The sequence below is a fragment of the Heterocephalus glaber genome, unplaced genomic scaffold (assembly GCF_053883595.1).
Source record: "Heterocephalus glaber isolate CG9 unplaced genomic scaffold, H.glaber_assembly_v1.0 deba00000937, whole genome shotgun sequence".
In the NCBI taxonomy this organism is placed as follows: Eukaryota; Metazoa; Chordata; class Mammalia; order Rodentia; family Bathyergidae; genus Heterocephalus; species Heterocephalus glaber.
In genome coordinates, this window is record NW_028258173.1 from 8,997,931 (window position 1) to 9,025,829 (window position 27,899).

The 27,899-nt window shown below is 47.3% G+C and overlaps 1 protein-coding gene across 20 annotated transcripts in view; it reads left to right on the forward strand.

Moving 5' to 3' along the window:
• Slc39a11 (solute carrier family 39 member 11) overlaps positions 1 to 27,899 on the forward strand; it is a 486,128-nt gene that overhangs the window by 442,788 nt on the left and 15,441 nt on the right. The window contains exon 9 of one of the 20 annotated variants that reach the window (XM_087208176.1): positions 4,513 to 8,300. The exons of the other annotated variants lie outside the window; for them this stretch is intronic. Coding sequence (XP_087064302.1) covers positions 4,513 to 4,564 — 52 coding nt within the window. The 3' untranslated portion in view covers positions 4,565 to 8,300. Of the gene's footprint in view, positions 1 to 4,512; positions 8,301 to 27,899 lie in introns of those variants that run through there. 20 annotated transcript variants of the gene reach the window in all.

The following is a 27,899-nucleotide window of genomic DNA, read 5'->3' on the forward strand; positions in this document are numbered from 1 at the left end:
GGGACGAGCAATCAATTTGATAATTTCTTCTCTCCCATTTCCTGCTTCTCTGGGCCCCACACTTCTAATTGCGTTACTCATCTCTCCAGGCAGCTGCTGTGGCAGATGTGGCCCAGCAGCTGGCGTGGGTGTAGCTCTTGCTCACTGGGAGGCTGATGTTAGGAGATGAACTGAGAGGACTATAGGGATAGCATGAGGTAACCGTGCAGGGTTCACTGCAGAAACAGAACTGATAGGATGTGTATGTGTAGAAAGAAATTTATTATAAGGAAATGCCTCACATGGTTATGGAGGCTGTCAAGTTCAAACTAATAGTCTGGCAGAGTTGACAGTCCAGAGGCAATTTGGAGAGAATTTTTTAATTACTCCAAGGAGAATCAGTCTTTCTGTTCTATTCTGGCCTTCAACTGCTTGGATGAGGTCCCCCCAGATTAAGGAGGACCTGCTTTACTCCACTTAAAATGTTAATCAACTCACAGAAACACCCCGAATGTGTGACCAAATATCTGGGCTCCTAGTAGCCCAGCCAAGTTGACACAAAATGTAACCAGCACCCATGAGAATCGCTGGGCTGCTCAGCTGGGATGCATAGCAGGCAGCCACGGTCCTGAGTCAGGGCAGGGCCACAGGGATCTGGGCTAAGGCAGGTGGCTCACAGATGGTGGACTCCACCAGCACACTGTCCACCAGGTCTGCCACAAGATTGTTCTCTGCAATCATCATCCTACGTAGGACTCAATTATGTGCTTATTCTGAAGTTCGGCTGACCTGCCTCTCCCTGATACAGCCTTTATTGTTTAAGCGGGTTGTATTTTGGAGGATAGTTTTGGCCATGATTGTGAAGAATGGATAGAAAGAGGCTTCAAGGTTGAACTTTGCCTTTTACTTGGAAACAGTTACTCCATGCTGTAGCAGACTTTGCCTTCCTAACCCTTTTTCTCTCTGGTGGAAAGAAGATAAACTGTAACTTCATGACAGTATAACAGAGCAAGCATTTGTGTCTGCGTGGGTGTGGTGTGGGTATGGGTGTGCCATCGAGAATGATTGGGACTTTGTTCTCCTTATAAATGGAAAAGATGATGTCTTAAGTGTTGCTTGAAGACACAGGAGGTTTCTTTCAGTCTTTCTCTTCCTTGAATGATTCTTTTTCGTTTCTTATCTGCCTGACAGCACTACCCACGTGTCCCTGCCCGTACCTAACACATCAGTCAGGACAGGTCCACTGTATTAATGAGAGCTCTCTAGAGGAACAGGCTCAATAGAGAATATATTTAGAATTATGCAAGGGGATCATGAGGTAGGGTTACAGGGTCAGAGGTGGGAGGGCCCAGCAGCGGTCTGCAGGCTGGAGAGCTGGAGGATCCAGCAGCTGCTCAGCCCGAACGCTGAGGGGGCAAGGATGCAGCACCAGTCCAAGGCTGAAGGCCTGGAAGCTCCCTGGAGAGCTGCTGGTCCGAGTCTGCATTGGAAGGCTGAAGTGACCAGAGACCTCTGTCCAAAGCTTATGGTGAAGATTAGATCTCTTCTAGAATGGGCAAACTTCGCCTTTTTTATTCCATTCAGACTACAAGCCTATTGGTTGGTGCCACTCACATCCAGAGTGAATCTTTCTTCCCTCTCAGGTTGTTGGCCTGGATGTTAGTCATCCATAGACACACACAGAACTGTGCTTTACTAACTTGCTAGGCATTTCTCAAGTGTCATTCAAGCAGACATATGTTTAATAGTCACATCCACATTGTTTCAAGGATAATCAATATAACAGGATTGTTGATAAGATAATTTACATTCTCCTTTAAATACTATCTCTTGGAAATCGGATGCATATTTTCTATTTATTGTGCACCTCACTTCAGACTCACCATATTTTGGGTGCTGATACTCAGACATGGCCTGTGGCTACCATGATGGAGAGAGCATGGCTCCAGAACAATGATTCTAAGCCTTGGCTGTCCATTGCAATCAGCTGGGGAGGTTGAAAAAGCTGATGCCTAGGCCCTCACCCACCACAGCTCTGATCGGATTGGGTTGGACTAGGCCCAGGCTCCTCATGGGACCATCCAGGGGAAACAGAGTTAGGAATCCTGGTGTGTGAGGAGCTCTCCCTGGGAAGGTGAGTTCTTTCCCCCACTCTGACCAGGGTTTGCCTCCCTCCTCCCCTGTGAGACTCACATTGTAAACAGAAATTAAGCAAGCTCAAACTTGGGTCATGGAGGAAGAAAAACAGAAATAGGATAGTATTCGATGCTGTGTGATAGGCAAGAGGGAACAAGCCAAATTCGCTTGTCTTCTTTGGGACTGTTTACCAACAGGCTCAGTAATTATTTGTTTTGCCACCGCCCTTGAAGCCTGCAATGTGATTCTCATCCATTGTGACCCAGAGGGTCCTCCAGGAGTTGAGAATCACTTAGGAACACAACAGATTGGAAAGATTTGCCCCTGTGTTCCCTCACGAGCTTCTAAAAGGAAAAAAAGACATTCTATGAGGAATCCCAATTCCTGGAGGAAACCAAAGAAATAGAGGTGACAGAAGCTCCGGGACACTGTGACTTCTGCATAGTCCATTTTTCTTTGCTCTAGACAAGTGAACTCTGCTTCTCCATAAATAGAAGCTGGTCCAGACTAACCACAGAGACTCGGGTTTCTAAATGGATCCAAGAGAGATTGTTCTAGGGAAGTTGACAAATGAGGCATGAGTAATTCAATCAGTAGGAAAACAAATACAATGACGCCCCACATCTGACTCCCAGGGCGTCGGTGGACAGCTGTTTGCCAGTTCTGGCAGCTCACAGACACCTGAGGTTATAGCTGGCCAGCTGGTCCCTCATACTTAAAAGAGGCATTGCAGGCACGGCAGAGAGCTAGCAGACATGCACTGGGGCCTGAACACTGATAAAGGTTGTCTGGGAGCCATGAAATCAGAAGAAAACATACAGAGAATAGAATCATTGAGAGGAAGGAAACATTTGCTCAATCTTTACTGTCTGTTTGGATGGTTTCAATCCATAATTCATAAAAGTAAGTAACTGGCCCACAGAAAAGAGTTTGCTCTAGTGAACGTATTTGGGAGGTGGATATAGCCCAACACAACTCATCTTGGCCTAAGCTAAAAAGAGTTTACTGATTCATTGAGCGGAAGAGTCCAGCGATGCTGGCTTTAGGCACAGTTTGGTCCAGAGGCTCAAATTGTATCACCAGACCTTTGCTTCTTTTTCTCTCTTTCAGCTCTGCTTTCTTCAGCATAGGCTGCATTCCCAGGTTCACATAGGCTCACGGGGGCTTCCTGCTCCCAGCTCCAACCCTATATGCTCCCAGGTTCAAATCCAATGGAAATAAGCCGTCTCTTCTCAATAGCTCCTTTTAGGTCTAACGAGAGCTACTTGGGCTACATCCTCTCTCTTGGCTAATCATTATGACAGAGATGAACTTGTACCCACCTGTGCTGTCCAGAGCTCAGGACAGATCCCTGGCTGCACCCATGGACGGAGAGGGGAGGAGGTCCCCCCACCTGGGAACTGCCAGGTTACTCGAAGGCAGAAGAAGGGGCCTTCATAATTGAGCCCAGTGGTTCTTCAGACCAGCAGAGATAGTGCATGGCTCTTTTTCTAGGACTGTGTCACTCCAGGCAAAAACCGTACTATCAAATCCAAAACCTTGCAAGACTCCCTGGAAAGTACTGGAGAAAAGTATTTGTCAGCTGCTCAGCACAGGGCAAGCCGAAGTCCTCATTTTCACTGTTACTTTTAGGACCTATGGATTCAGCTGCTTCCTTTAGTTTTTAAGTCTAAATGACCGAAGAATTTGGGAGTGATTTTCTAGAGCAGGGTTATGAACACAGACCCTGAAGCCAGACTTCCTGAGTCCTAGCCTAGGCTCTACCTCCCTGTGTGACCTTGAAGAAGTTACTCAAGATCTCTGTGCCTTGGTTCCTCATCTCTCAGAGGATGACAATAATATGTCTCACCTGGGGAGATGATATGAACTAATGAGTTGATGTGTATAAAATCTTCAGTACAATGTCTGGCAGAGAACAGGTCCTTCTTTGCAAAGATAATGTTTTTTACTATATGAGATAGGTTCCTCGGTTTAGGTGTCAGCAAACAGACACATTGATTCACAAGCTTCTCCCAAAGGGAGACTGAGGTAGAAGGCAGCTGAAACTTTCCCACAGTGATTCAGGGTCTTGGGCTTTGAAACAAACCACTGAGTTGATCTTGGTTGGCAAAGAATTCAGCGTTCTGCAAAGGATTTAAGGGCTTGATCTGTTTTGTCCTCACTGTGGACTTAGAAAAACTACCTAAGCTCATCAGAAAAGTGAGGACAGAAAACCTTACACTGTGTGTGTGAGGGGCCGACCTTGAAGACACGGGACAGAAGTGACATTTGTGGAATGCCATGGGCATCATCCCTGCGGCTGTGACCTCCACCCCAGCTGCAAAGGGCACTTTCAGGGTCACTGTTGGCTTGCTTCATCCCCTCGTGACAAGAGTTCCTCCATCTCTTCCCCCACAGAACCATCGAAATTAAAGGGCCATCAGCTCTGCATATCAGGACTTGGCCATGACAGCCTCTGCAGGTCAGAACTTGAGTCTGGAGGATTTGACTTCGATACAGGGTATTGAGGCCTCTGTCAGTCTCCCTCCTGCAGCATCCACTCAACAGGAACAGCTGCCCACAAGCGGGACTTTTCACTGCATTCTGGTTTGGAAGGGATCCACTCCTGATGGAAACCCCCTAGTATTTCAGGAAAAGCCTGTTATTAAATAAAGCTGAGTGGGAAGAAGACAGGATGACCCACTGCGGTGGCTTCTGGTGATGGGTGATAATGGAGCCCAAGCGATTCAGTGGTTAGCTGAGATCTTCTTTGTTAATCCAGGGCTCACAAGCCCACAAGGACAGATGGCATCCATTTGGAAAGAAAGAATTCACACCCCTCCCAGGCACAATTTCTGCTTATGTGGAAAAGGGCTTGCCAGACCCAGGGCTGCTGATCTTTGGGGTGGATGATTCTTTGTCATGGGGAGGTCCTGTGCATTGCAGGATGCTCAGCAGCATCCTTAGCCTCGTCCAGTGCGTGTCAGAAGCACCTCCTCCCCATGGCTCTCCAGATAGTGCCCACTAGGGGGCCCACACCCTGGCTGAGAGTCACTCTCCCAGGCAACAAACACATCCTCCAAACACTGCAGACCTAGTACATGTTAGGCATGGTACCAAGTGTGGTTTATAGATAAAACAGCAGATTCCTACCCTCAGGCTCAGTAGAACACACAAGGACAGAGTTAAAAGAGCATGCAAATCCATCTGTAAATGCGTAGAATTCCTGCTATGAATTGGTACAGCAGGAGTAAGTCAGTGATCATCTGTTCGTGTCAAGAAATTGTCTACGCTCTTTGTCTATGTGTCTATGCATTGCTTATGTCTTCCAAAAAAGCTCTCACCGACCCCAGGCCTTCCTGCCTAGTGTACCCGTTTCTTTCTCACTGACTGTCCCTCATGGCCATCCCTTGAGGACCCTCCTCTGTGGGAAGAGCAGCTGCTCTCAGTCTCCCCCAGACCCACACTTCCGAGGCCTGGCTGCCGACCCTCCCCCCATGTCACTCCCTTCAGTGAAATTCCAGGTCTTAGGCTCCTGGAAGCCATCATGAGTCGTGCTAACCTGTGCCAAACATCTGGATAGGAACTGCTTAAGGAGGCCAGTTCTGAAGTCTCCAAACTGTCCCTGGAATGTTAAAGCATCTCACCATGGTGTCCTAACATCAAAGTTGCCTGGGAACTTCAAATTCTGCACTGGGCCACGGATGTAAGCTCCATTTCCCCTCTTCTCTGTCTTGCCTCAGTCCTTCACTCACTTTGGGTTGTTTGCATCTGTCTCCTCCACCAGGGACCAAGGACCCTAGGTACAAAGGCTGTGACATTCTGACCCCTGTATCTCTTCCCTGGCAGCTTCCAGCCCCATCTTTTGGGGTAGGGTAGGGAGGAGAGGTACAGAAACCACTGAATACTTCTAGATGTTTCATGTTAATAGAAGCAGTCAGATGTGCCCCTGGCATTTGAAGTTTCACTCAAACTGATTCCCAGGCCGCTGTGCTCACTGCCTACCTGAGACGGACACAACTCATGACCCCGAGATTTAAAATCGTTTCGCTACTCCAGATGTGGATGGAAAACCATAGAGAACACCAGAATCACTGTGTCTTGATAGAATGCACCAGAGACAAGCACAATATGCAAAACGTGAATTTTAGACTCAAAATGATGCTGATCTGAACTTGCCAATCTGCTGCCACAGGAGTAAGCCACATGGTGGCACAGAAGGGCCTGTGGCACTCTGACGTGAAGACAAGTTTCCCTAATCTTGGCTTCCTTCTCCCCAGAGCTTCTGTTTGTGCAGGTACTCATGACTTGCCTGGCCATGAGTGAAGCTGTGGAGGGGCCACTCAGGGTAGGTGACCCCCTGCCATGGCATTTCTGGGGCACTGAGTTTTAGCTGTGAGTCTCTACCCAAACCCAAGGTCTGAAAATGGCCTCCTGAAGGGTGGACACTGGTAGCAAACCCCAAAGCTGGTGACCTTGGAATTCAGCTGCTTGTCCCCAGAAGCTAAAGTGAGTCACATGGGTGGGGTCCACACTGAAGGCTCTGTCCCCTGGTGCCTCTCTGATAACATCCACCATGCTGCCCACCCCACCAGCCTCCCCCCAAGACACCTTTGAGAACAAGACAGACAGCCATCTGTCCCAACTGTTTGCAGCATGGCTTCAGCAGTGGGGAGCTCTCTGGACAGGCCTTTGGGGGGGCAGCTGTTACCTATGAATGAAGGAGTAGTCAGCATGTAATGCAGGGGTGCAGAGCTTCTCCCCACCATCAGAGCTGCTCCAGATACCATCAAGAGTTTTAGGGTCAGCATTTTGGAAATAACTGGTTTGGTTCATTTCTGAGCTGTTTACAGAAATGTAGACCTGGGTGGATTCTGGGGACCAGTCCAGGCTATTCCTTCTCTTATTCTGATAGTAGAGTCGAGAGCAATTTCAATCCTCTCCCAAAGAGCACCCCCAAACCCTCGAATCCCCTTTCCTATTTGAGATAGCCCTGGCCAACTCTTCCTACTTCAGGAATATTTGAACTATGTGCACAGTATCAACTCCACTGGGGCAGGTACTGCTTCTTTTCCTTCTCCTCCCTCTCCTCCTCCTCCTCCTTTTAGTTAGTTTGTTTGTTTGGTACTGGGGATCGAACCCCAGGCCTTCACACTAAGCTATATCGCCAGCCCTTTTTCAGTTTAAGACAGGATTTCACTAAGTTGTCCAGGCTGGGATTGAACTTGGAATTACAGGTGTGCATCATCATACCTGGCTCAGGGCAGGAACTTTTGTCCTGCTCAAGGACAGCACCCAGGACCCAGAGTAATAGATGGCACAAATATTTGTTGAATGAAATACCAAGGGGAAAGGGGCCTTTAAGCCATTGTCTTTCAACCAAAGTTGTCATTATCACGATCATCCTATCTCTCCCCCTTCTTCCAGGGAACATTTCAAACAAACAGAAAAAGGAAATACTATAATAATAGATCTGCATATGTCCATCACCCAGCTTCAACAGCTATTCAGCCAAACCACTTTTTTTTTTTGCTTTTTATTGTAGAAATTGTAAACCCTCACCTAAATGGAGACTGCTACAATAAAGCCCACACGCATCACCAGCTTCACCATTGTCTACAACCCAGCTGTACCGCACATAAAATGCTGCAAACAATCTTAGGATCACCATTTTGGAAATAACCCTATTGGAACATCTCTAACCTCTTTAGAAAGAAATAAATCTAACATCTTATGATTATTCAGCTTCCTTTCTGGAAAACAATCCAGAAAATGGCCACTTCTTCTCTCTTTGATCTGAAAAGCGGCCCCCAAATTCCAGCCTGTGCATACATAAACACAGACATGGAGACATATATAGAAAAGTGCCCAACATCAGCAAGCTATTATCTGTGTTTATCTTATCATGATAACACTAAACCAGCCGCATTTAGAACAAGGCTCTTAGTCTTTGCAGCTAGGCTTCTGTTCCTAACCACCAGTTCAGTTTATAAATCCACCGTCCAAGGCGGAAAACAATTTGAAAGGCAACATTGTTTCTGGACAAGGCTGGGACTGTGATAAAGAGCTTGTGCAGCTCTCGTCTGCCAATAAATCGCTGGGCCCTGGGGTTATGGTCAGGGGCCTTGGCAGAGGACTAGGCAGCTTCTGATCCTTCCTCTGCTCAGCAGAGATAGCATATCAGACAAAAAGAACATTTGGGGAGCCCTGGGGATAGTGGGGGTGGTGGATTCTGTTGGGGGGGGGGGGAGTCAGGAGGCACACAGGATGTGTTCCCCCGGCAGTGACTTAGCGTTCTTCAGAGGGAGGGCCCAGCTGCTACAAGCGACCTGAACTGAGGGCAGCCAGGGTGGTGAGCCTTCGATGTGGAGATGTCATTGTTCTGGACACTTGGACGTTTGGGATCTTTGAGATGGTTTGGTGGCAGTGGCCTCAGATGGTGACCATGGGAGGTTTGGTGGACAGGAGCCTCCCTCCCTCCTTCAGCCCAGCCATCCCTGGTAGTACAATGAAATGTACAAAAGTATTTTGCAAAATCATAAAATGTCATGTGAAAGTTGGGTGTTAGAGTTATTAGCAGGAAGAAAAAAAGAATTCTTCAGGCAAAATTTAATAAAAGGCACTGGACTCAGGCAGATGCCCCCAGCTTTGGGCAGGGTCCTAAGTTCTACGTACAAGGTATAATCAAAAATTATGACGAGTGCTTACATTTTTAAGTATTATTATAGTAAAAGAAACATTGCCACTAATCCCTCTTAAAATACTCCCTGTAACTTCAAACACAGTTATCCCATTGTTCTTGCCACTTTCTGAATTAGTACTGAAAGTCCTTTTTCATGAGGGTCTTTACTTCTATTCTCTTGGCTGCGTCAGTGTCCTGGATGAATGCAAAACATTTACTTTTCATGGTCATTTTGACTTTGGAGAAGAGGCACAAGTTTCACAGTACCAGATCTGCTGAATAAGGTAGGTGAGGAGATACCATAATGTTTTTACAAGCCTGCCTTTCCACTGGATGGGACTTAGAGCAGCAGTCACCATTTTTTGATCTTCCTCTTATAGACACTCATAAAATAGGACTTCAAATCTTCAGAAAGTAGCAAGAGGGCTGGGGATTTAGCTCAGTGGTTCCACCGTCTGTCTCGCAAGCGCAAGGACCTGAGTTCGACCTCCAGTACAAAAAAAAAAGAAAGGAAGGAAGGAAGAAAGAAAGTAGCAAGAATGATGGGATAAGTATGTTCAAAATGAGAGGGGGTATTTGGGAGAAATTAATGGCAATGTTCCTTTTACTGTAATAATTTATTTTTATTTAAAGACACCCCATAGTTCTTGATCAGCCGTTGTATACAATACAGATGCTGAAATGTAACTCATGAAGGCTGCTATTAGTAAGGCACCTAGCACAATGAAGGACTAGTAGCAGGGCTCGCCAGGGTCAGCAGCAACAATGTAACAATAATAGTACTTATAATTCCATTTATTTATGATATAGTTATTAAAAGCAAGTTGATAGAGGTGGAGAGAAGTGAGTAGGTAGATGAGGGTAAACTGGAAGATTCCTGATGATGGGATGTGGCAGTAGATTTGGAGGAAATTTGTATGGCAGAGAGTGAGGGGCGCTGAATGTCCCCCTCAGGAGTGTGAGCTTTGTATATGAGACAGCAGATGGTTGCTGGGGACTTTGGAGCAAGACAGGGCAATAAGGAGAGTCCACACAGCCCAGGAAACAATGGTAGACTCTGCAATCAGATCTTTAAACATTTAAAAGTGGAGGAGCCACTCAACCTCCCTGAGCCTCCGTTCTTTGATCTGCAGGATGGAGATTAATGCAGCCACCTACAGTAAGTACATCCTGCAGCTGTTCTTATAGGCACCAGACACCTGGTATCTGTCCCGGAAATGGCAACTGTTCTTGTTAGTGCTTTAGGAAGATCTTTCAGCCAGTGGGTGGAAGATCAAGGGGGAGCAGCAAGATGCAGAGGCCAGCGTGGGGATCCAGGTGTGGATTTAAGCTCCACTGTCCCTTCTGGTCCCTGGGACCCCTGCTGAATGCCAAATCCTCCAAAGTCTCAGCCTCCCCTTCCCCCCACCACGACTCCATCCACCAGCCAACCTGTTTCCTTCCAGGCTCTTCACAAGCTGTAATTACACTCACTTTTCTCTTTACTTAATTACTGTCTGTCTCTGCTCAAAGACTCTGCCCCATCCCAGGGTCTGTCTCGCCACGCCCAGCGTCCAGGTGTTGCAGCTGCCTGTCTCCTTGGTACCAGTCTCCTGTGGTGGTTGTAACTAATTACCAAGAACTGTGTGGCTCAGGATGATGGAAGTTGATTCTCTCACAGCTCTGGAGACCAGAGTCTGAAATGAAGGTGTTGGCAGAGCCATGCTTTATGAAGGTCCAAGGAGAACCCTTGCTCTCTGCAGCTCCTGGTGCCCCCAGGTGTCCCTTGCCTTGTAGCTGCAACACTCAGTCTTCATGTAGACTTTCTTATCTTCTCTGTGTCTCTCTTCTGCCCCTTGTACTCTCCTTACATGAGGACCCTCCAGGAGAACAGGAGTTTTCATTAGAAAGTCTCCAACCACCCAGGCGGAGCAGCACACCGTCCTGGGGACAGAATATAGCTGTGGCAGAAGGCTAAGAAGTATACAAGTGGGTATGGCTGGTGGACAGTACCCGGTCAGAAGAATCAAGCCTGAAGGGGCACAGTGTGACAGGACAAGTGTGCTGAGGGGTTTATTTTAGGAGGGCACTCAAGGGAAGCCTCTGTGAGAGGGGACACTGAGGCAGAGACTGGAGGTGTCAGGGACCAGGCATCTGTCAGACTGGGGCCTGAGCAACCAGGACAGGTTTCTCATTTCTGCTCTCTTTGGCGTCCCTGAGCTCTGACGCCAGAGTAGGTGTCTGTGAATTTCTTAGGGAGACATAAAAGAAACATTTGCCTCCAAATAGAGAAGGCACCCACAGACCAAAGAATGACTCGGACCAGTCCAGCTTGGCAAGTGAAATTTACTAGGGGTCACTTTCAGAGCAGTGGACGGTATTATAGGCAGCTGCACACAAAGTCACCACACATCTCACTTATTGATCTCCTTTCTGCATAGGGCTCCAGGTTCCACAGCAAAAAGCTAAAGCGAGAACCAGAATCCGAGGGAAGAATTGTGTGTTTGCGCACACTGCATTCCCATCAGGAATTCCACCGGCCTCAACATGCGCGGTCCACCCCAGGGAGGGATGGCTCATTTTGCTGCAGCCTGGCACACAGCATCAGCACCCAGAAAGCACCCCAAGGGGCAGCTGAACTCTGACTTACAAAATGGTGTGACTTTGGCTAGGGCTGGGAGGGCTTCATACTGGACCAAGAAAGAGCCCAGCTGCTTCATAAAAGGGGGAGAAAATGCAGCAAGGGACAGGGGATCTTGCATTCAGGCAGAAGGTGGGCCACACCTGCACAGCACCCTCACAGTTGTAAGCAAGAGAGACCATCCCAGGATCAGTGTCAGAATGGATGTCCATGGGGCCCCTCAGCCTCTGGGTAGAAGAGTCTGCATCCTGCCAGTGTCAGCTCACAGGTGACCCAGGGTCTGTGAAAGGGAAAACACTATTTCAGATGGAGGAGACCCCTGAGTTCCTCCTTCAGTGTTCTTGCTTTAGGCATCATCTTCCTTCCCACCAGTCCGTAGCCAGCCATAGAACCACTGAAGGTGACTGAAAACGGAATGTCAAAGCCAGCCCCATCTCTGGGAGGCTGAGACGGGTGATTGTACATTGGAGCCTGGGGCACCTTGGTGAGACACAGTCTTAAAGTAAAAAATAAAAAAGGCCTAAGGATGTAACTCAGTGCAGAGGCCCATGGTTTAGCCTGACACACACATGCACACGCACGGCCCATGACAAAGCCAGAGGTCCTACAGTGGTAGGCTGTGGAGGAGAGCAGCGTGGGGACATTTGCAGAGGTCAGAGAGGGAGCCAGTGGCCAAGACCACAGGTACCATGACCTTTGAGACGAGAGAGCCATTCTCCGAAAGCTTGGAAGAAACCAGAGCTCCAGCTAGAGCAGGAAACCCAAGAGCACAGGGCTGAGGAAGCATCCCAAAGGGGCCATTCCAGCTCTCCTGCCTGCAGCCTGCATAAATAATGAAAGTAAACAAACTCCACAGGAAGCGACATCTCCATTTACATGTTCCCCAGCCCCGTGGGGGTAGATTCCACCTGGAGGTAGATTTGGTGAAGTCTGCTCCTCTGCACATTAAGACTCCCATCTCAGGCACCCAGGGCACTCCAAGCTCAGCAGAGCCAATGAGGGGGCTCAAGGACCTCCTCAACCCCTCCCAGGCTCCACTTCCCCAAGGCTATGGCTGTGTCTCCAGTTGTGGGTGCAGCTGGGAATCCCAGCTTCACCCCCCTCTGTCCCCTTTCCCAGCCCCTCCAGCTCTCTAAATGTGGCACACATCAGTCCAGCCCACAGAATGACCAAGGACAGGGCACTGTCCTCCGGGGTTGGCCGGGCAGGGAGGAGGGCATGACAAGCTCACTGTATTTTTCTGTCTCGGGCCAAACAGCCAAGAGCCAACGTTACAGGCTTGGTGGCAGCTTTTCAGCTCTACTGTACTGTACAGTACAGAAATGAATGGGTGTGGCTGGGTTTCTGTTTACAAAAACAGGACAGGTGAGATTTGGGCCTCAGGCCACAGTTTGCCAACTGTTGTTATAGGCACCAGGGAGCTATGGATTGTTCCTGAGTGGAAGAACAGCGTGGCTGTTTCTGAGGAAGGGCAGATGATTGTGGCAGCCGCAGACTGCAGAAACAGTTGTGTCCTTTGCATTATGGCTTTTTGGACTCTATTGCTGAGAACACAGTGGTTTTCCCAAGATAATTTGGTATCTGCCACATTCCTGCAAAGCAAGATGCTTGCTCCTCTAGGACCACCCAAGGAAAGGAACATTTATTGATCTAATTTTTAAATAAAATATTTTAATAAAGTTTAAAGGCTTTGAAGCTCCAGGCTGGGACCCACCTGGCATCAAGGCAGCCGGCTGGGTAGGGAGCAGGCAGCTCTGCCAATCTCAACATCTGTTCGACAAAAGTTGGGAGAAAGAGGCAGTTTCCTGGGCCAAGGGCTCTCTGGCTGTCAGTGGCACACACAGCTTTGGAGAAACCCACGGGGAGCTTGTTCTCTGAGCAAAGTGCTCACACACTTTCCTGGGGCAAGAGGGCAATCGGAGAGGGTTGGGTTTAGACGCATGCCTTTCTACCTAGGTGGGAGGGTGCCTCTGAATCCCAGTGCTGGTGTTTCCCCTCTCCGCTTTCTATTTTCATCTTGGGAGTCTGATTTCAAATTGGTCCAGATGTTTGATTTATAATGAAGACACTTGGCATGGGATAAAAGCTGCAGAATGCTGACAGAATTTAAAACTCTTTCAGTGCTGGGTGGACCGAAGCTGTGTGTAATATTAGCACTTTCTACCAAGTGGGTCTCATCTAGGAGAGGGAGCCTGGGGAGGCTGGAGCCCAGTTCAGATGAGAGCAAGTGTGTAGACAGGCTACCGAAGAGACGTGGCCACACCGGTCAATGCCACTGTCTTCATTTCTCCCATTCTCCTCTGCTCCGTGTGCACAAGAATCTCATAGACATCAACATGAACATGGGTCAGTCTTTCATTTTTCTCTCTGTTCTCATCTCCATCCCATGTCATCCCCTTAGCATTTGAGCAGTTTGGCAAACATGCACTCAGCACAGATAGATGGACCTGAGGCAGGCAGCGGGTGGATTGTAATGCCCAGCCCCACCCCACCTGCCCTCTTCAGTTTAGCAGGAGAGGCCTGAGCTCTCAAGGACAGAGGTCACATTTCCTATTTAGTATAGTTGACCTAACTTTGACATCATCATGGTTTTTGTTTTGTTTTGGTGATGGTGCTGGGGATCCAGCTCAGTGCCTGGTGCATACTGGGCAAGCACTCTCAACCCCCTAGAAACCCACACATGTGCAAGGTCCCTGAACGTTTTGGAGAGAACACTCATGAAAGAAAGGAGTTCACATGTGGATATGAGTCCAGTGCACACAGGAGTTTTAATCATGTTTAGTTTCCAATTGTGAATAAGGTGTCCAATTCATGAATCTAACGTCAGTGGAATTAATCTTGAACATCTGACGTGATTTAACACATTGTTTCCCATTGCAAACATCTTTTGATCCAGCCACCAGAAGTTTAGCTGAAACACTAGAATGAGGACAGAAATTTCAACTCTTGCATTTTGGGCACAAAAAGTGGGTGCTGGCTAAGTAACCCCTGGGGGTATGGATGAATCTGAGTTTGCTAGAGGGGCACCCTGAACTGGCTAACCATTATTTTCAAAAGTAAATTGGAGGAGACCCAGGGATATAGGTGTATGGAGGATACCTATGACTGAGGGCAGTCCTGTCATTGATCATGGAAAAAAGCAGGTACAGCAGCTTGGGTCTTCTGATCCGTACTCACCAATTGACACCAATCCCTTCCTCTTGGGTCCTACTTCTGCCTTTGGTTTGTCTGCAACCTCCCAATGCCCTGCAGGAGGTAATTTGGGTACTAGAGGCCACTGGGAGCAGCTTCTACCCCAGCTACCTCCTCCCATTGCTAGAAGAGGTCCTATTACACTTGGAGAAACACTGGGAACACCCAAAGGTACATCCTTCACTGCCAGGGCATAGCTCTGGAGAGGCCATTTGTCCTGAGGGGAGGGCAGCTTCGGACATGTGTGTGATGGGCTGGCAGCCACTGATCAGCCTGGCTTGGGGCAAGATGGTTGTCCTAGTTGAAAGAGTGGCCTTGTCTTCCTGGAAAATATTACTATCTTCCCTCTCTTGCAGTCCCTTGGCCACTGGGGCCTCTCCTAGCCTGGCACCACGTCAGTCTCTGATAATGGTAACACTACATACTTCTCCCAAGCTCTTCATTCAGGAATCTTGTTCCACTGGGCTCCTACAAAGCATAGCTTCCTCATTCAGGGGGCAGAAACAGGCCTGAACAGGCCTGGGGCAGATCTGCATGAAAGCACACTGGTCTTCCCTCAACAGTCACCCTGCATGGCTTCCAAAGCTTCCAGGTTCTCCCTTCCTTGTACCCAGCTTGACCCCTCAACTGGAGCCGTCCATCCTTACATATGAAGGGATCTCTGATACACTGGCTCCACATCGTGACTCTCCAGAGGAATGTGGCCTTGGAGATGTTATTTAGCTTCACAGAGCCTCAGTTTCTGCCGATGTAAAATGAGAATAATTATACCTGCAGGCTTGGCATTCTCTTGCTTAGCAGAGGCAGCTGCTGCTGTTGCTGTACAGGCCTCATCATCATTAGCCTACGGACCTTCTGCAGTCCAGCCCTCATTCTCAGGGGGCTGTCTGCCCCATGCCTGTGGAGCTCTGAGTTTTCAGCCATGGTCTGCAGATCGTCTCCTGTGGAGCTCTGAAGTTTCCATAGCGGGGGCGAGGACCACAGCTTTAACACTCATCTGTTTTCAATGTTGTGTTCCTATGCAAGGCTTCATTTGAAGAAAAGGATTCCCCTGCCTCATTCATTGGGGATGGAGCTATCCTAGAAACCCCTTGAGAGTCCATTTCTTTCTCCAGCAAGGCTGGCTTGTCTGGCTGTCGGCAATGGGATGGATGCTTGTGCAGGCAACATACGCACTCTCCTCCTTTAAGATCCGATGGCAGAGGGATGGGGCCGAGTGACCTGTATGTGTGTGGGGCGGGCGGGTAGAGACTGTTGTGCCCCGGATTCAAAAGAACTCAAATTTAAATCTCTTTACCTACGTGTAAAATCCCTTCAATAGATGAATCTGCTGACTGTTAGTATCTTTTAAATTGCCCTTTATAAACTTGAGGACTTGCCTTGATTTCTGTCAGGTGTAGGGGGCACAGGCTGAGGCCAGCATCCTTTGAACACAGCTTGGCAGTCAAGGCAGCAGGTCGGGAAGAGATAAGCAGAGGCCTGGCCCTGGGACTCAACCTCCTTACTGGACAGAAGCACCCAGGTGCAAATGCTAAGAGGAAGCTCTGCCTGCCAGGCAGATCCAGGGTCAGGAGCAAAAGGCCCCAGGAAGGGTGTGGTGCAGCTGTATTTACCATCACGAGCTAGCCAAGGGTAACTGGGGTCTGGGTGGCAGGACCGCCATGTGGCCGGATCTGGGATCAGCCACTATTTGAAAGGGCAGGCGGAGTGCAGTCAGCCTCCAAATGATCTCTTGGTACACTGTAGGTCTCCAGACGAGGGACGATGGTTCAGGAGCCCAGGCCAGAGATAAGAGTGAGCTAGATGAGGCTCTGATCTCAGGAAAGCTCTCCATGAGGCCAGAAGCATGCCAGAAGCAGAGCTGGGGTGCAGGGACTCATTCCAGTTTAGTAAAAAAGCAAGAGGTGTTGCATCTCACATAACTGCACAAGAAACTCCTAAGTCTATGAAATCAAGATTGGTCCTAAGGGTGAGACTGAGCCTGCAGGTGGGGGCCAAGGGGCCTAGCCATGAATAGATCTGATGCAGGGGTTGGGAATCTGGCTGTTTTAAAACCAGACAATCTCCCTGTTTTCTAAATCATTTGCTAATCCTGGCTGACCAGCCCTGATCCTTAAGTGAGTTGCATAGGAAGCCAAGCAAAAACACTGAGGGAGCCTAGCTCTAACCCACGCTGAACACTGACCTTTGCCAAGTTGTGAGTGAATTGCATTTGAGATAAAGTTCAGGTTCACTTTCCACCTCACCAGACACCAGCCATGTAGGACTTCTTTAAGGTTTCTCAAACACACAAAGATCTTGCCCACTTGTTGGCTTTTCTTGCTCTTTCCTCTGCATGGAAAGTTCTATTTCCTCTCCTTTCATTCTTCAGATCTCAGCTTCAATTTCATCTCTTTGAAGAGCCTATCCCTAACTGCCCTTCTCAAACTAGATCCTCCTTGAACTTCTCCATCAGACCCCTAGTTCATGCCCTTTATAAATCATTGTGTGGAGGTGGCTGCCCGCTCACTTTTTTTGGTTGTGTGTCATCCATCTGTGCCCAACTTCATAAGAGCCTGGACCCTATCTGTCTTGTCCACCCGTGTGTCTCTGGCACCCACCTAGCACTGTGGCACCTAGAAGTGTTTGGTAACTTTTGTCATGTAAGTGAAGGAATACCATTCAGCGGTTTTCAAGACGATTGTTTTCCTTCTTAACATCATTTCCATGTCTTGCTAGGCCCGTCCTGAATTGGTTCAAGTGGAATCCAAGGATGCTAAAGGTCTGCAGGATGGTAGCCATGTAGTCCATTGGTTTATTGTCTCATTAGAATACCCAGTAGCCTGAGACAACCTCATGTGCCCAAATTCAAGCCATGGGGTGTCAGTATGAGCAAACTGCAGGTACACGTGGTTTCTCTCATGGCTGCTTTCCCAGGAAGCTTCCCCTCCCTCAGCTCTGATGGCACCACGGTCCCCTTCTGTAAACAGTGAGCCCCACATCTGTCATCTGAAGCCGGAGGGAGACACAAAAGTCATAGGGAATGGATGATGGTGCTTGCCATAAAAGGGCACCTGCTAAGCTCACTCCCTCTGTGTTTAGGTAGAGTTTGGGGACAACATTAGACTTTCGAGCCTTTGATCAGGGAAGTCTCTAGAAATACCCCCAAGGCTGAAATCCCCCCAAGGCTGCCAGTAGCTTTCTGCAGTCCAGAGGAAAGCACTATGAAGCATCCTGGACCGCTGTCAGCACTGGCTGGGCAGGGCTGCCAGCACCAAGCAAGGTGGCTTGGTCGGTGAGAAGGGCCTTCTGTCCTGACTTGTTGGCTCATTAGTGTTTGCTACTCACTTTTATGCTGTGTTACTTAGCTTGTAAATTGTCTGCCTGCCCCACTAGCCTGGGTGAAGCCTCCAGGCCATCTGCTGGGCACTTGTGCCTCTGATTCTACCAGATAATGGTGCCATTAGTATCCTGCTGACCTCCAGCACAGCAAGTCCAGATGCTTCCCAGGCCACAAGTGGCCAACAGGAGGACAGTCCCTGACTCACAAGCTGCCCAGAAAGCCTGGCAAACCTACTTTGGAGGTGGCCTGTGGGTCATGGAAAGCTGTTAACACAGGCCTGGAGAGAATAACTTTGCGGCTCCCTGGGGGCTGTCTGTGAGTCACCTTCCAGACACCTGGATGGCACTACTCAGGGGACTTGGCCAACTGTGGTCAGATGAGTCCTACTGAAGAGTCTGACAAGATGATCTGCACCACCACGACAATTTTCCAAAGCAGCCTACAGGGTCCCAGACTCAGGCTTCTCTAGGGAAATGCAAGCCATGCTCTCCTGGGGTCACCAGCGTTCTCAGAGGACCTGTTCTATACCTCAGACTTTCAATTGCACCTCACTTCTTGGCTCTGCCTTTGCCTAAATGGGGATTTCCACCAAATTAACCCTTTGCCTGCTAGTAGGAGCCTTTGTGGGCCAAGTAGCTGGTGTGGAATCCCCCAGAGACCTAATTCTGTCCTCATTACTGTCAAGGTCAGTCCCAAGGAAATGGAGCAGCAAACCCAAAGCAGATCACGACATTGGATGTGTTCCTTCTTGCTTCCATAGGAGTATATACTTTATCCATTCATCGTTCCTTCCTTCCTTGCATTAAGGATCTGTTTTCTCAACTAGCAAAGTGGGGGACTTCAGAGTGGGTCTTTGGCAAAAAGTTTCGTGTGACAGATTAGAATGTAGGGGGTGGCCAGGCATGGTGACACATGTCTGTAATCCCAGGACTCAGGAGGCTGAGCCAGGAGGATCTCCATGAGTTCAAGGCCAGCCTGGGCTACATAGTGAGTTCATGGGCCAGCTTGAACTACACAGCAAGACCATGTCTCAAATTAAACAAACAAACTAATAAAGATAAATAGAATGTAGGGGGCCCAGAAGTTTCCCTCGTAGTGAAGCTCTCTTCAGAAGCCACTGACAACTTGGCTACATGGCAGATTTTCCACTGGAAGGTGTAGGGTCTTACTGGGTTTCCCTTTATGGAGAATAATAATGGAATTCACTTGCAAAGACTGTGGGCAACCGTTCCCCTTGGAAATGCTGGTTCCCTACAGTGGGATTAGAAAGAGGTGTGGGTGGCTCTGTCCTTGCTTTTTAAGATGATAAAGCTGTAAGTCTTAGGTTATTCAGACTGGAGAAGATTTGAACTTTTGCCCTGAACTTGAGATTGACTCATAGAGGAAGCAGTTATATAAATAATAGAGCTGATAAGAAGGTAGCGGAGATTTCATGGGAATAAACAACTTTCTTTAGGGTGGAAATTGGCTCATGATTGGAGGAAGAACTGAGTGGGCTACCACTACTTAACCATTTGGGAATGAAGGTTCACTCAAACAGAATGAGGGACTGAAAGAGATTTAAGATCTGCTCAGGGATCAGTGTTTTTCTCATAGTCCAGCTGGGAGGAAATTTAGAATCATCTGGACAACCCGTCTTGCCTGCTGTGAGCTCTGCTATTGACTCCATAGTTGCTTTTCATCTGTGACGATATCAGCGGGAAGAATGGCTTTCTTCATCCGTTGTGGCTGGATGTCTATCCTTGCCACCGGGAGAGTGGTAGAGTGAAAGAAATGATGAGAATAGCATTGTGACCCTTCTCAATCTGGTTTCTTTCACCTGGTCTGACATCTACTGCTGGCACCTCCAACCTCCATCGATATCAGCCATTCCAAATGCTGTCTAGTCGTATTGGCCCTCACTTGAATGCCTTCTGGTTGCTATTGAGACACATCCCTATCCTTAGTATGTGACTCAGCAATCCAACTCCTTAGTATGGACTCAACATAGTTAAAAACAAGTTTTCAAACAAAAACTCATGCACGAATGCGCACATCAGCATTATTCCCAATAGCCAGAAAGTAGAAATGACTTCAACAATGTCCATCAATGGATGAATGGATTAATAAAATATGATATACTCATGGCATGGAATATTATTTAGCCATAAAATAGAATGAGATACTGATACACAACACAATATGGATGAACCTTGAAAACCTGCTGAGTAGAAGCCAGATACAAAAGACCATATATTGTATGGCTTTGTTTATATGTTCTTCAAGGTGGGAAAATTGACAGAAACAGAACCAGATTAGTTGTGGCCAGGAGTAGAGGGGAATAGGAGATGCTGGTGAATACTGAGTTTCCTTGTAGGGTGATAAGAATGTTCTAGAGCCAGATGGTTCTGGAACTAGTGGTGATGGTCACACAGCACAGTGAATGTATACTAAAGGCCACTGAAATGTGCACCTTGAAGTGGTTCAAGTTGTGAACCTTATGTTATCTGAATTATAACACAATTTTTAAAAAATCCTGTGTGTTCTGTCAGCCACCTTCCACTAGCCTCCCCATCACCAGTCATGATCAACACTTCTCCCCTTTCCTGTGACAAGGCTCTACACATGTTGGTTCCTTGGCCTCTATGGTCCTCACCTTGTTGCCTGGACAGCTTCCTTCTGGAAACCTTGAAGAGCCCCAGCTGGGACCTGGTTTCCCCTCGTTGAGTTCCAGTAGCTCCTGCCTTTTCCCTACATAGCAGGTTGCCTGGGAGTTCATGGTGCTTCCCTTTGTCTGTGCCTCTCAGATCCTGAGCAACCAGAGGTTCTAGGGATTGAACAGGGCAGGGATTCCTGCACTGTTCTTTGTCAGATCCCAGTGTTGTGTCTGAGAGAGAATAGTAACTCAGTAATTCCTTGTGACTAGATGGATCCATAAATTGCTTCACTGTCATTGCACTAAGAACATAAACGATGTTCTCCTTGGAGTTTCAAAGCAAGAGGAACTTTCCTCCTGTCTCCATGTTTCTGTCTCACATATTTCTTTAGTGGCCTTTTGTTACCGTCTCACTCTTCACAGGGAAGGTATTTTCTCATAGGAAAAAAAATGTTACAAATGGTGATTCAGTTCCTGAACTCCCCCACAAGCTTTACGTAACCCGTAAGGTACTTAAGTACTTATAAACTCTTCATGCATGAGTTAAATGGGCTTTTGTTAGCTGAATGGGCACTCAGCCTTCCATTTATAACAGAGTTTTATGGAAGAATTTGCTGAGAACTCAAAAAAGTTATAAATGTTTTGTATTCCAAAAAATGCCATTGAACTGTAGACTCTCTGCTTCTGTTTGTGGGTGAATAGGTTGATCCTCCTCTGAGACCCATAAAGGGAGATGGACCTTCAGCCAGGTTAAACTTGGTATTCAGGCCAAGAGAACATGTCAATGACAATGTTTCTAGTGGCCTTCAGGGGCAGGGCAAGGCCTTCTGTGACCTTCCTGGGCTTCTACCCTTTCTCACACAAGGTACTTCCTGTCCTGTGCTGAGCCATGCTTTAGTGATTCACCAGGAGGATGAATAATAACTTTAGAAATTGCCCAAATTGCTGCTGATACACATGCCAGTCTGAGAGTCTGTGTTCCTTGTGAGCTTTACCTCAGAGCCTGCATCTGTCTGGATGGTAAGAACATGCCACTGATTGATGGATTGATTGATTGATTGATTGATTGAGGTGCTAGGGATTGAACCCAGGGCCTTGGGCATGCTAGGCAAACACTCTACTCCTGGCTATACCCCTAGCCAGATACACGCCTTTTAGAGATAGCCCTGTCACTTCTGGTTTTGAGTCTTCAGCTTAGATTTTAAATGGTGTGCATTTGTAATCTTCCCTCCTTGTTTTTTCTCTACAGAAGAGCCAAACTCTCAGAATTTCCCTTTCCCCTCTTGAAAGGGACATCTGGTCACCTGTATCCTCTCTCCTTTCAGCACTCGCCATGCTGTTTGCTGATTTCTAACCGAGGATAAAACTCATGGTATTGGATTGGAATCAGAGGTAGTCACATGAAAGCATGATTTTGTCTGTTTCAGGCTGACATATGTATATTTTGTGAAAAGGTTATCACCATCAAGTTAATTAGCACATCTATTACCCATTACCATTTGTCTGCATGTGTGTGTGGTGAGAACATTTAAAATCTACTCTTCTAGCAAATTTCAGATATACAATACAGTCTTGTGCAAAGTAGTCTACCCCCCTATCCATTAGATCCTCTCCACTGATTCCTCTTATAACTGACTGATTCTTTGACCAACATGTTCCCATCTCCTACCCCGCAATCTCTGGCAACCACTTTTCTATACTCTATTTCTATGAATTTGGTTCTTATTGTGATTCCACATAAAATTAAGATGACAGCGTATTTGTCTTATGGTTTTTGATATGTACATAGGTAAATAGATTTAGGAACAAATATAACTGTGTATGTTTGTGCATGAGGAGGTGGTATAGCATCATACAAAAATTTTCATCAATAGTGATATCCTGGCAGCAATGAGGACACCTCATGCTCAGACCTTGGTTCCTAAGGGCCATTTTCCAGTCAAGGGGATGAGGAACTCTTGAGAATTAGTTGATTCCAGGACTGGGAGGTGAAAATACAACATGAGCACTCGGGGGTACCAGAAAGTAAGGATGTTTTTGCCAAAGGATGGGGGGAAAAAAAGAAAAGGAAAGAAAAAAATGAGAAAAGAAGGAAAAAAATGGAAACAAAGCTTTTGTAAATAGGGAGGGGTGAAGGGTTGGAGGGAAGGGAAAAGGAATGGGAAAAAAAATAAGAACCAAGATAGATCATGAACAGGTACAAATTCCCAACGATCAGTGTGATCATAATGTACGTCTAAAATGTGCCAATAAACTGAATGAGTAATAATAGAAAAGGAAGGGGAGGTAAAAGGGTACAGGGAGCCAACCTAAGGGAGCCCCCACTGGCCAAAGCTGGAACAGTTCGAACAAGCAAATAAATAAGGACACGATTGGGTTATAGTTCATCAAATAAAATAAACATCCATGCATTCAGAGCGGAAGAAATGGAACAGCTTTTTCTTATAGAACAGTTCCAAGTCACAAACAGAAGGAATGAAGAAATGAAAAAGCCTCATTAGAATACCACATGATAGTTGCTGTAGGCAAGTCTACCAATGGCAGGTGAACTTAGTTTGAGAACGACTGAGAAGAAACAGGATATTCTCATAGTCTTACAATATTCCCGCAAACATTTTTCCTAAGGGAAATTGTTTGGGGTGGTGGCACATGCGAGTAATCCCAGCACTAAGAGAGGCTAAGGCATGGAGGATTACAAGTTCAAGTGCAGCCTGGGCAATTTAGTGACCTAGCAAGACCCTGACTCAAACTAAAAATAAAAAAGGTCTGGGGATGTAGCTCAGTGTGAAGGCCCTGGGTTCAACCCCCAGTACTGCTAATATAGTATAATAATAATAATAATAATAATAATAATAACAGCAACAGCAGCAGCAGCAACACTGTCTTTACCAGCTGATCCAGGCTGACATCAACAGAAATAAGATGCAGACTCGTCCTGTCCCCTCTGATAAGATACACTGAGAAGGATGTATTACTTCTAGATATTCTTGCCCAAACTGCATAACCTGAATCTAACCATGACCACACATCACACAAACCCAGAACGGGGGACATTCTACAAAATAATTAGCCAGTGTACTCAATGTCATGGAAAACAAGGAAAAGATGGAAATTTATCACAGAACAGAGCAGACACGGGAGACCCGATGCCTGGATGTGATGATGTGGGCTCCCAGAGTGCAGCCTGAAGGAGCAGAAGGACACCAGGGAGGGAAGTAGTGAGACTGGGGTAGGATGTGCCTTTCATTAATGGTGTTGTATCGGTGGCATCTTCCGGAGGGTGGCATGGTGCTGTGAATCTGCACAACACTGACATTAGCAGAATGTGGATGAGAGGGATACAAGTACTCCTGGTACCATTTTTATAACTTCTGTGTAAGTCTGAAATTATTTCAGAATAAAGTGTTTAAAAAATTAAGAGTACTGGGTACATAGTAGGTACTTTCTAAATATGTGATGAATGATTGAATTTGTACATTAAATTATTAAAGAAGTCTGGAAGTAGCGCAACCTATGTAGCTTTCACCAGGTAGGGCGAGAGGATGAAGACATTCTTCCCACATGATCATGATACGGTTATCCAACCCTAGCAATTTAACATGGATGTCGTAAAGCTATCTAACATACTGACCCTGTTCTATTTTTCTGATCACTCCCAAATGTCCCCCTATAGATATTTGTTCGCCTGGCATTGCACTGGGCTGTCCTGTTTCCTTTACCCCACTGCTTCAGAGGTAAACAGTCTCCTGTCTTTTCGGACTCTGACATTTTTGAAGAGTCCTGAAAATGGGCTATTTCCCTTAGAATGCCATTTTCAACGGGGTAGGAGACTATCGCTGTCAACACTCTTCCGTGCAACATGGAGGATAGCTTTTCTCAGGTCTCAGCTGATGGACTCGGGCTGCCCTGGGTCCCCATTAGCCTTTCAGGTGGGAGCCAGTCAGCTGTTGGCATCGTTGTTCTTTTATTTTGGTACGTGGTAAACATTTGTCTCTCCTTTTTAAAAAAAAATTTGGTTATTTGAGACAGGGTCTCACTAAATAGTCTAGGCTGCCCTGCAACTTCCTATCTTCCCGCCTCAGCCTCCTGAGACCTGGGAGTACATACACATACCACCATACTCAGCTCCTTTGTCCTCCTTCCATTCCCCTTTGTAGCTGTGGTTGTGCTTTCTTGAGTTGGAGCTTTCCACTCCTCCCCATCCCAATGCTTGGCACCCACCCACCCCCCACCCCCCCCCCGCCCCCAGGAGATGACAAGGTTTAATTGCCTCCTCCCTCCCTCAATTTGGGGTTTGGCCTCCTGGGAGGCACCCCTCAGGGGACATTCCTTTGGAGCAAGTAAGCCTAGCATATGGTAACCAGGGAATTCTTTGGCCAGCTACAACTTATTCAAGAGTGAAAAGGCCACCAGATGTGTGTCAGAAGCCAGCAATTGCTTTGAAAATACTGGGAACCTCATTTTCTTTTAAAGGTTTTCACACAGCATTACTATTTCACAGCAAACGAGATCTTTTATAACACCTGTGCTAGGGCCCACCCCACAGTGAACAACTGGTAATAGATGGCATCAGGGTATGAACTATTACTAATAGCCACAGATGCCCTCTGACAAACTGAGATTACAGCAAGATCCCCCCTCATGGTGTCCGCGTTTCATATGGGGACAACACATGTGAAGCCCTTGAGCCCTGGAGTCAGCAGACCCGAGATGGAACTTTAGCAGAGCTACTGATGGGCTAATGGATCTGGGACAGGAGTGTCACCCTCCGGAAGGCTCAGTTTCTTCAGCTGTAACATGGGTTGATAAGGCTTTTTGTGTCGGGCAGTTACTAGAATAGAGCCCAGCACTGGGCCTGGTACAGGACAGGGGCTCTGGAGGCAGTGCTAGTGGTCTTGCTGTGGTTGCATTGTCACCCGATGGGGTCCAGGGAGGTCCCCCCCAAAAGAGATGGGGACTTCAATTCACACTACCCATTTGGTAAGCTATAAGTTCAGTGACTTATATCACAGAAAAGGCTTGCAGGATGCGCAGAGAAGAGACATGGAAAGGTTTGTTAGAATTCCATGCTCAGGGGAGTGCAAGAGCTCCTAGCATGAGACACATTATGGTCTGGGATTGGAGTCTTTTATGTGGCCTTGGGGATGTCCCTTAGACGGGTGGTCTAGGATGCGTGTTCCTACTGCCTATCAAGTTACCTGTTGAGTGAGCTAAGGTAGAATACAAACCATTTACATGTGTTTGGAGTTTGGAGATACGCTGTCTGCTGCTTCCTTGAGGATTGGGAGTTTGTGGAATTTGTGAGTATATAATATTAGAGGAAAAGTGCAGGCTCATTTTCCAGGAGAAAAGCACAGACCCAGTTTGCAGACTCAGGGACTTTTTGGAATGAGTTTCCTAGAAAATAGAAAGGTACTGTCACCCCTGGTAACTTTGATTGCATCCTGAAGCTGTAGTTTTCTTTAAGCACAGTTTTAAAATTTTCCTTGTTGCCTTTCTACCTATCTTCTTTTCTTTTCTCTCTGTGTGCAATCAGCACAGGTCATTAACGGTGGAAGTGGCTGGAATGAGGCAGTTGCTCTGTGCGTGTCTTGGCTATATTGGTAGCAAAGCAGGAGGTGCCCAGCCTCCTGGCTCATGATCTTTCCCACCTACCCCTTGGCATTAACTTCATGGCCTTGTACCCTTCATGGCCTTCACCCTTGGCTGTCCATATGAGAAGCCAAGAAAACACAATCATTTCTCAACAGGAAAGGCCTGAGTTCCTGGTTAGCTAGAAAGCAAGTTCCAAAGCCCACAGCAGGAGGAAGGAAAAGATTTCTCTCATTCTTCAGGCCCTGCCTGCATGCAGAGTCGTGGGGCTGGGCTCTGTGCTCTTTGAGCTGTTGGGCTTCTGCAGACAGCAGTGGTCTCACTTCAAAGAGAACTCTGAGCCTTAGAGAAGTGCTGTTTTTCTTCACCTGTCCCTGTCACCCGAAGGCAGGGAGCTCCAAAGAAAGATGGGAAGGATGACCAAACACCCTGACCCAAGGTCTCCACTCACCTTCACTCTCTTTTTGTAGCATCCTCTGCATTCACAGGACATTAACACAAAGGCTCCCGGTTGCCTCGTGAGCCTTCCATGCTCCAGGGAGTCCTCCCCATCAAGCCCTTGACATCCTTGGGTGTGAAGGGCCAATGGGGAGCACCCCACCTCACCATGCCTCTTACCCTCCCTGTCCTGTTTGTCTTCAGTTCAGTGCTCCTGAAACTCATTTCATTTCCAAAGGAATAATCATTCCTGTTTGTTTGGGAAGTCCAGGCTGGTTGTCAAACAAGGAGACTACATCCTGCCAAGCAGCTTTCCCTTCCCAGCCTTGGAAGGGAGGGGCTACCCTAACTGCATGCAAATAGCCAAGGGTTTCTCACCAGTAGCCCGAAAGCTCCCAGTTGAGTTCAGTTTGCATTAGGTGTACAGTTCAGTCACTCTCCCTGAAGGGGTGGAGGAGGAGCAGGTGGTGTTCAGCTTCCAATAGGCCACATGCCCCAAGGGCAAGTAAAGGTATAGTTTGGTCTAAACAAAAGGGTAGGGAAAAAGTCTCTTTCTGTAAGTTTTACATTGGCTGGGCGCCAGGCAGAGAGACAGCGTGAGAGTGTATGTTATTCAGTGGCAAAGCATTCAGCACATAAGATCATGCCCAGAAGATTGTTTTGCAGGTGGAAAAGAAAGGAGTCTTTCAACCTCTCCCATTTGGCCTGCACTGCAATTTTGCTGAGCAGCATTTTGGAGTTCCCTTTTAGTTGGTTTATGCTGTCCAGATGTGCACAATGAGATAGTTTTGTGTTTTGGATTTCCAGATGTGCACAGACAGGAAAATGAGGTTTGGTGGAGGTGGAGGCAGCCCCTGGAATCCGGAGAACCCACAAAGCTGTCCTTGTGTAGGAATCATGAGGCATAGTATCTGGAAAAGAGCTCACGGGTCACCCAATTTACCCTCCTTTTCTTTTTACAGCTGAAGCCACTGAAACTCAAAGGATTGTGACATGCTCCCTGCTGATTGATCCCCTACAGCAGGGAGCAGACATTAGCCCTGCTGGAATTCTGGGGCCTGTATCTGTATGCCCATCTGTTTCACAGCTGCACACACCTGGCTCGCTCTCTTTCAGATACTGGGACACATTGTGCACAGACAGATGAGGGTTCCTAGCTTGTTCTGATACAAAGTCAGGCGAGGGAAAAAAAACAAAGAATAAACATGTTAAAAGAATGTATTGTAGTAGGTTACAAGGCCAGAAATGCTATCAGGAAGCAAGAAAGACTTGGGAAGAAAAGAGTGAATAAAAAGAGAAAGTAAAGTAGTCTAGATTTTAGATG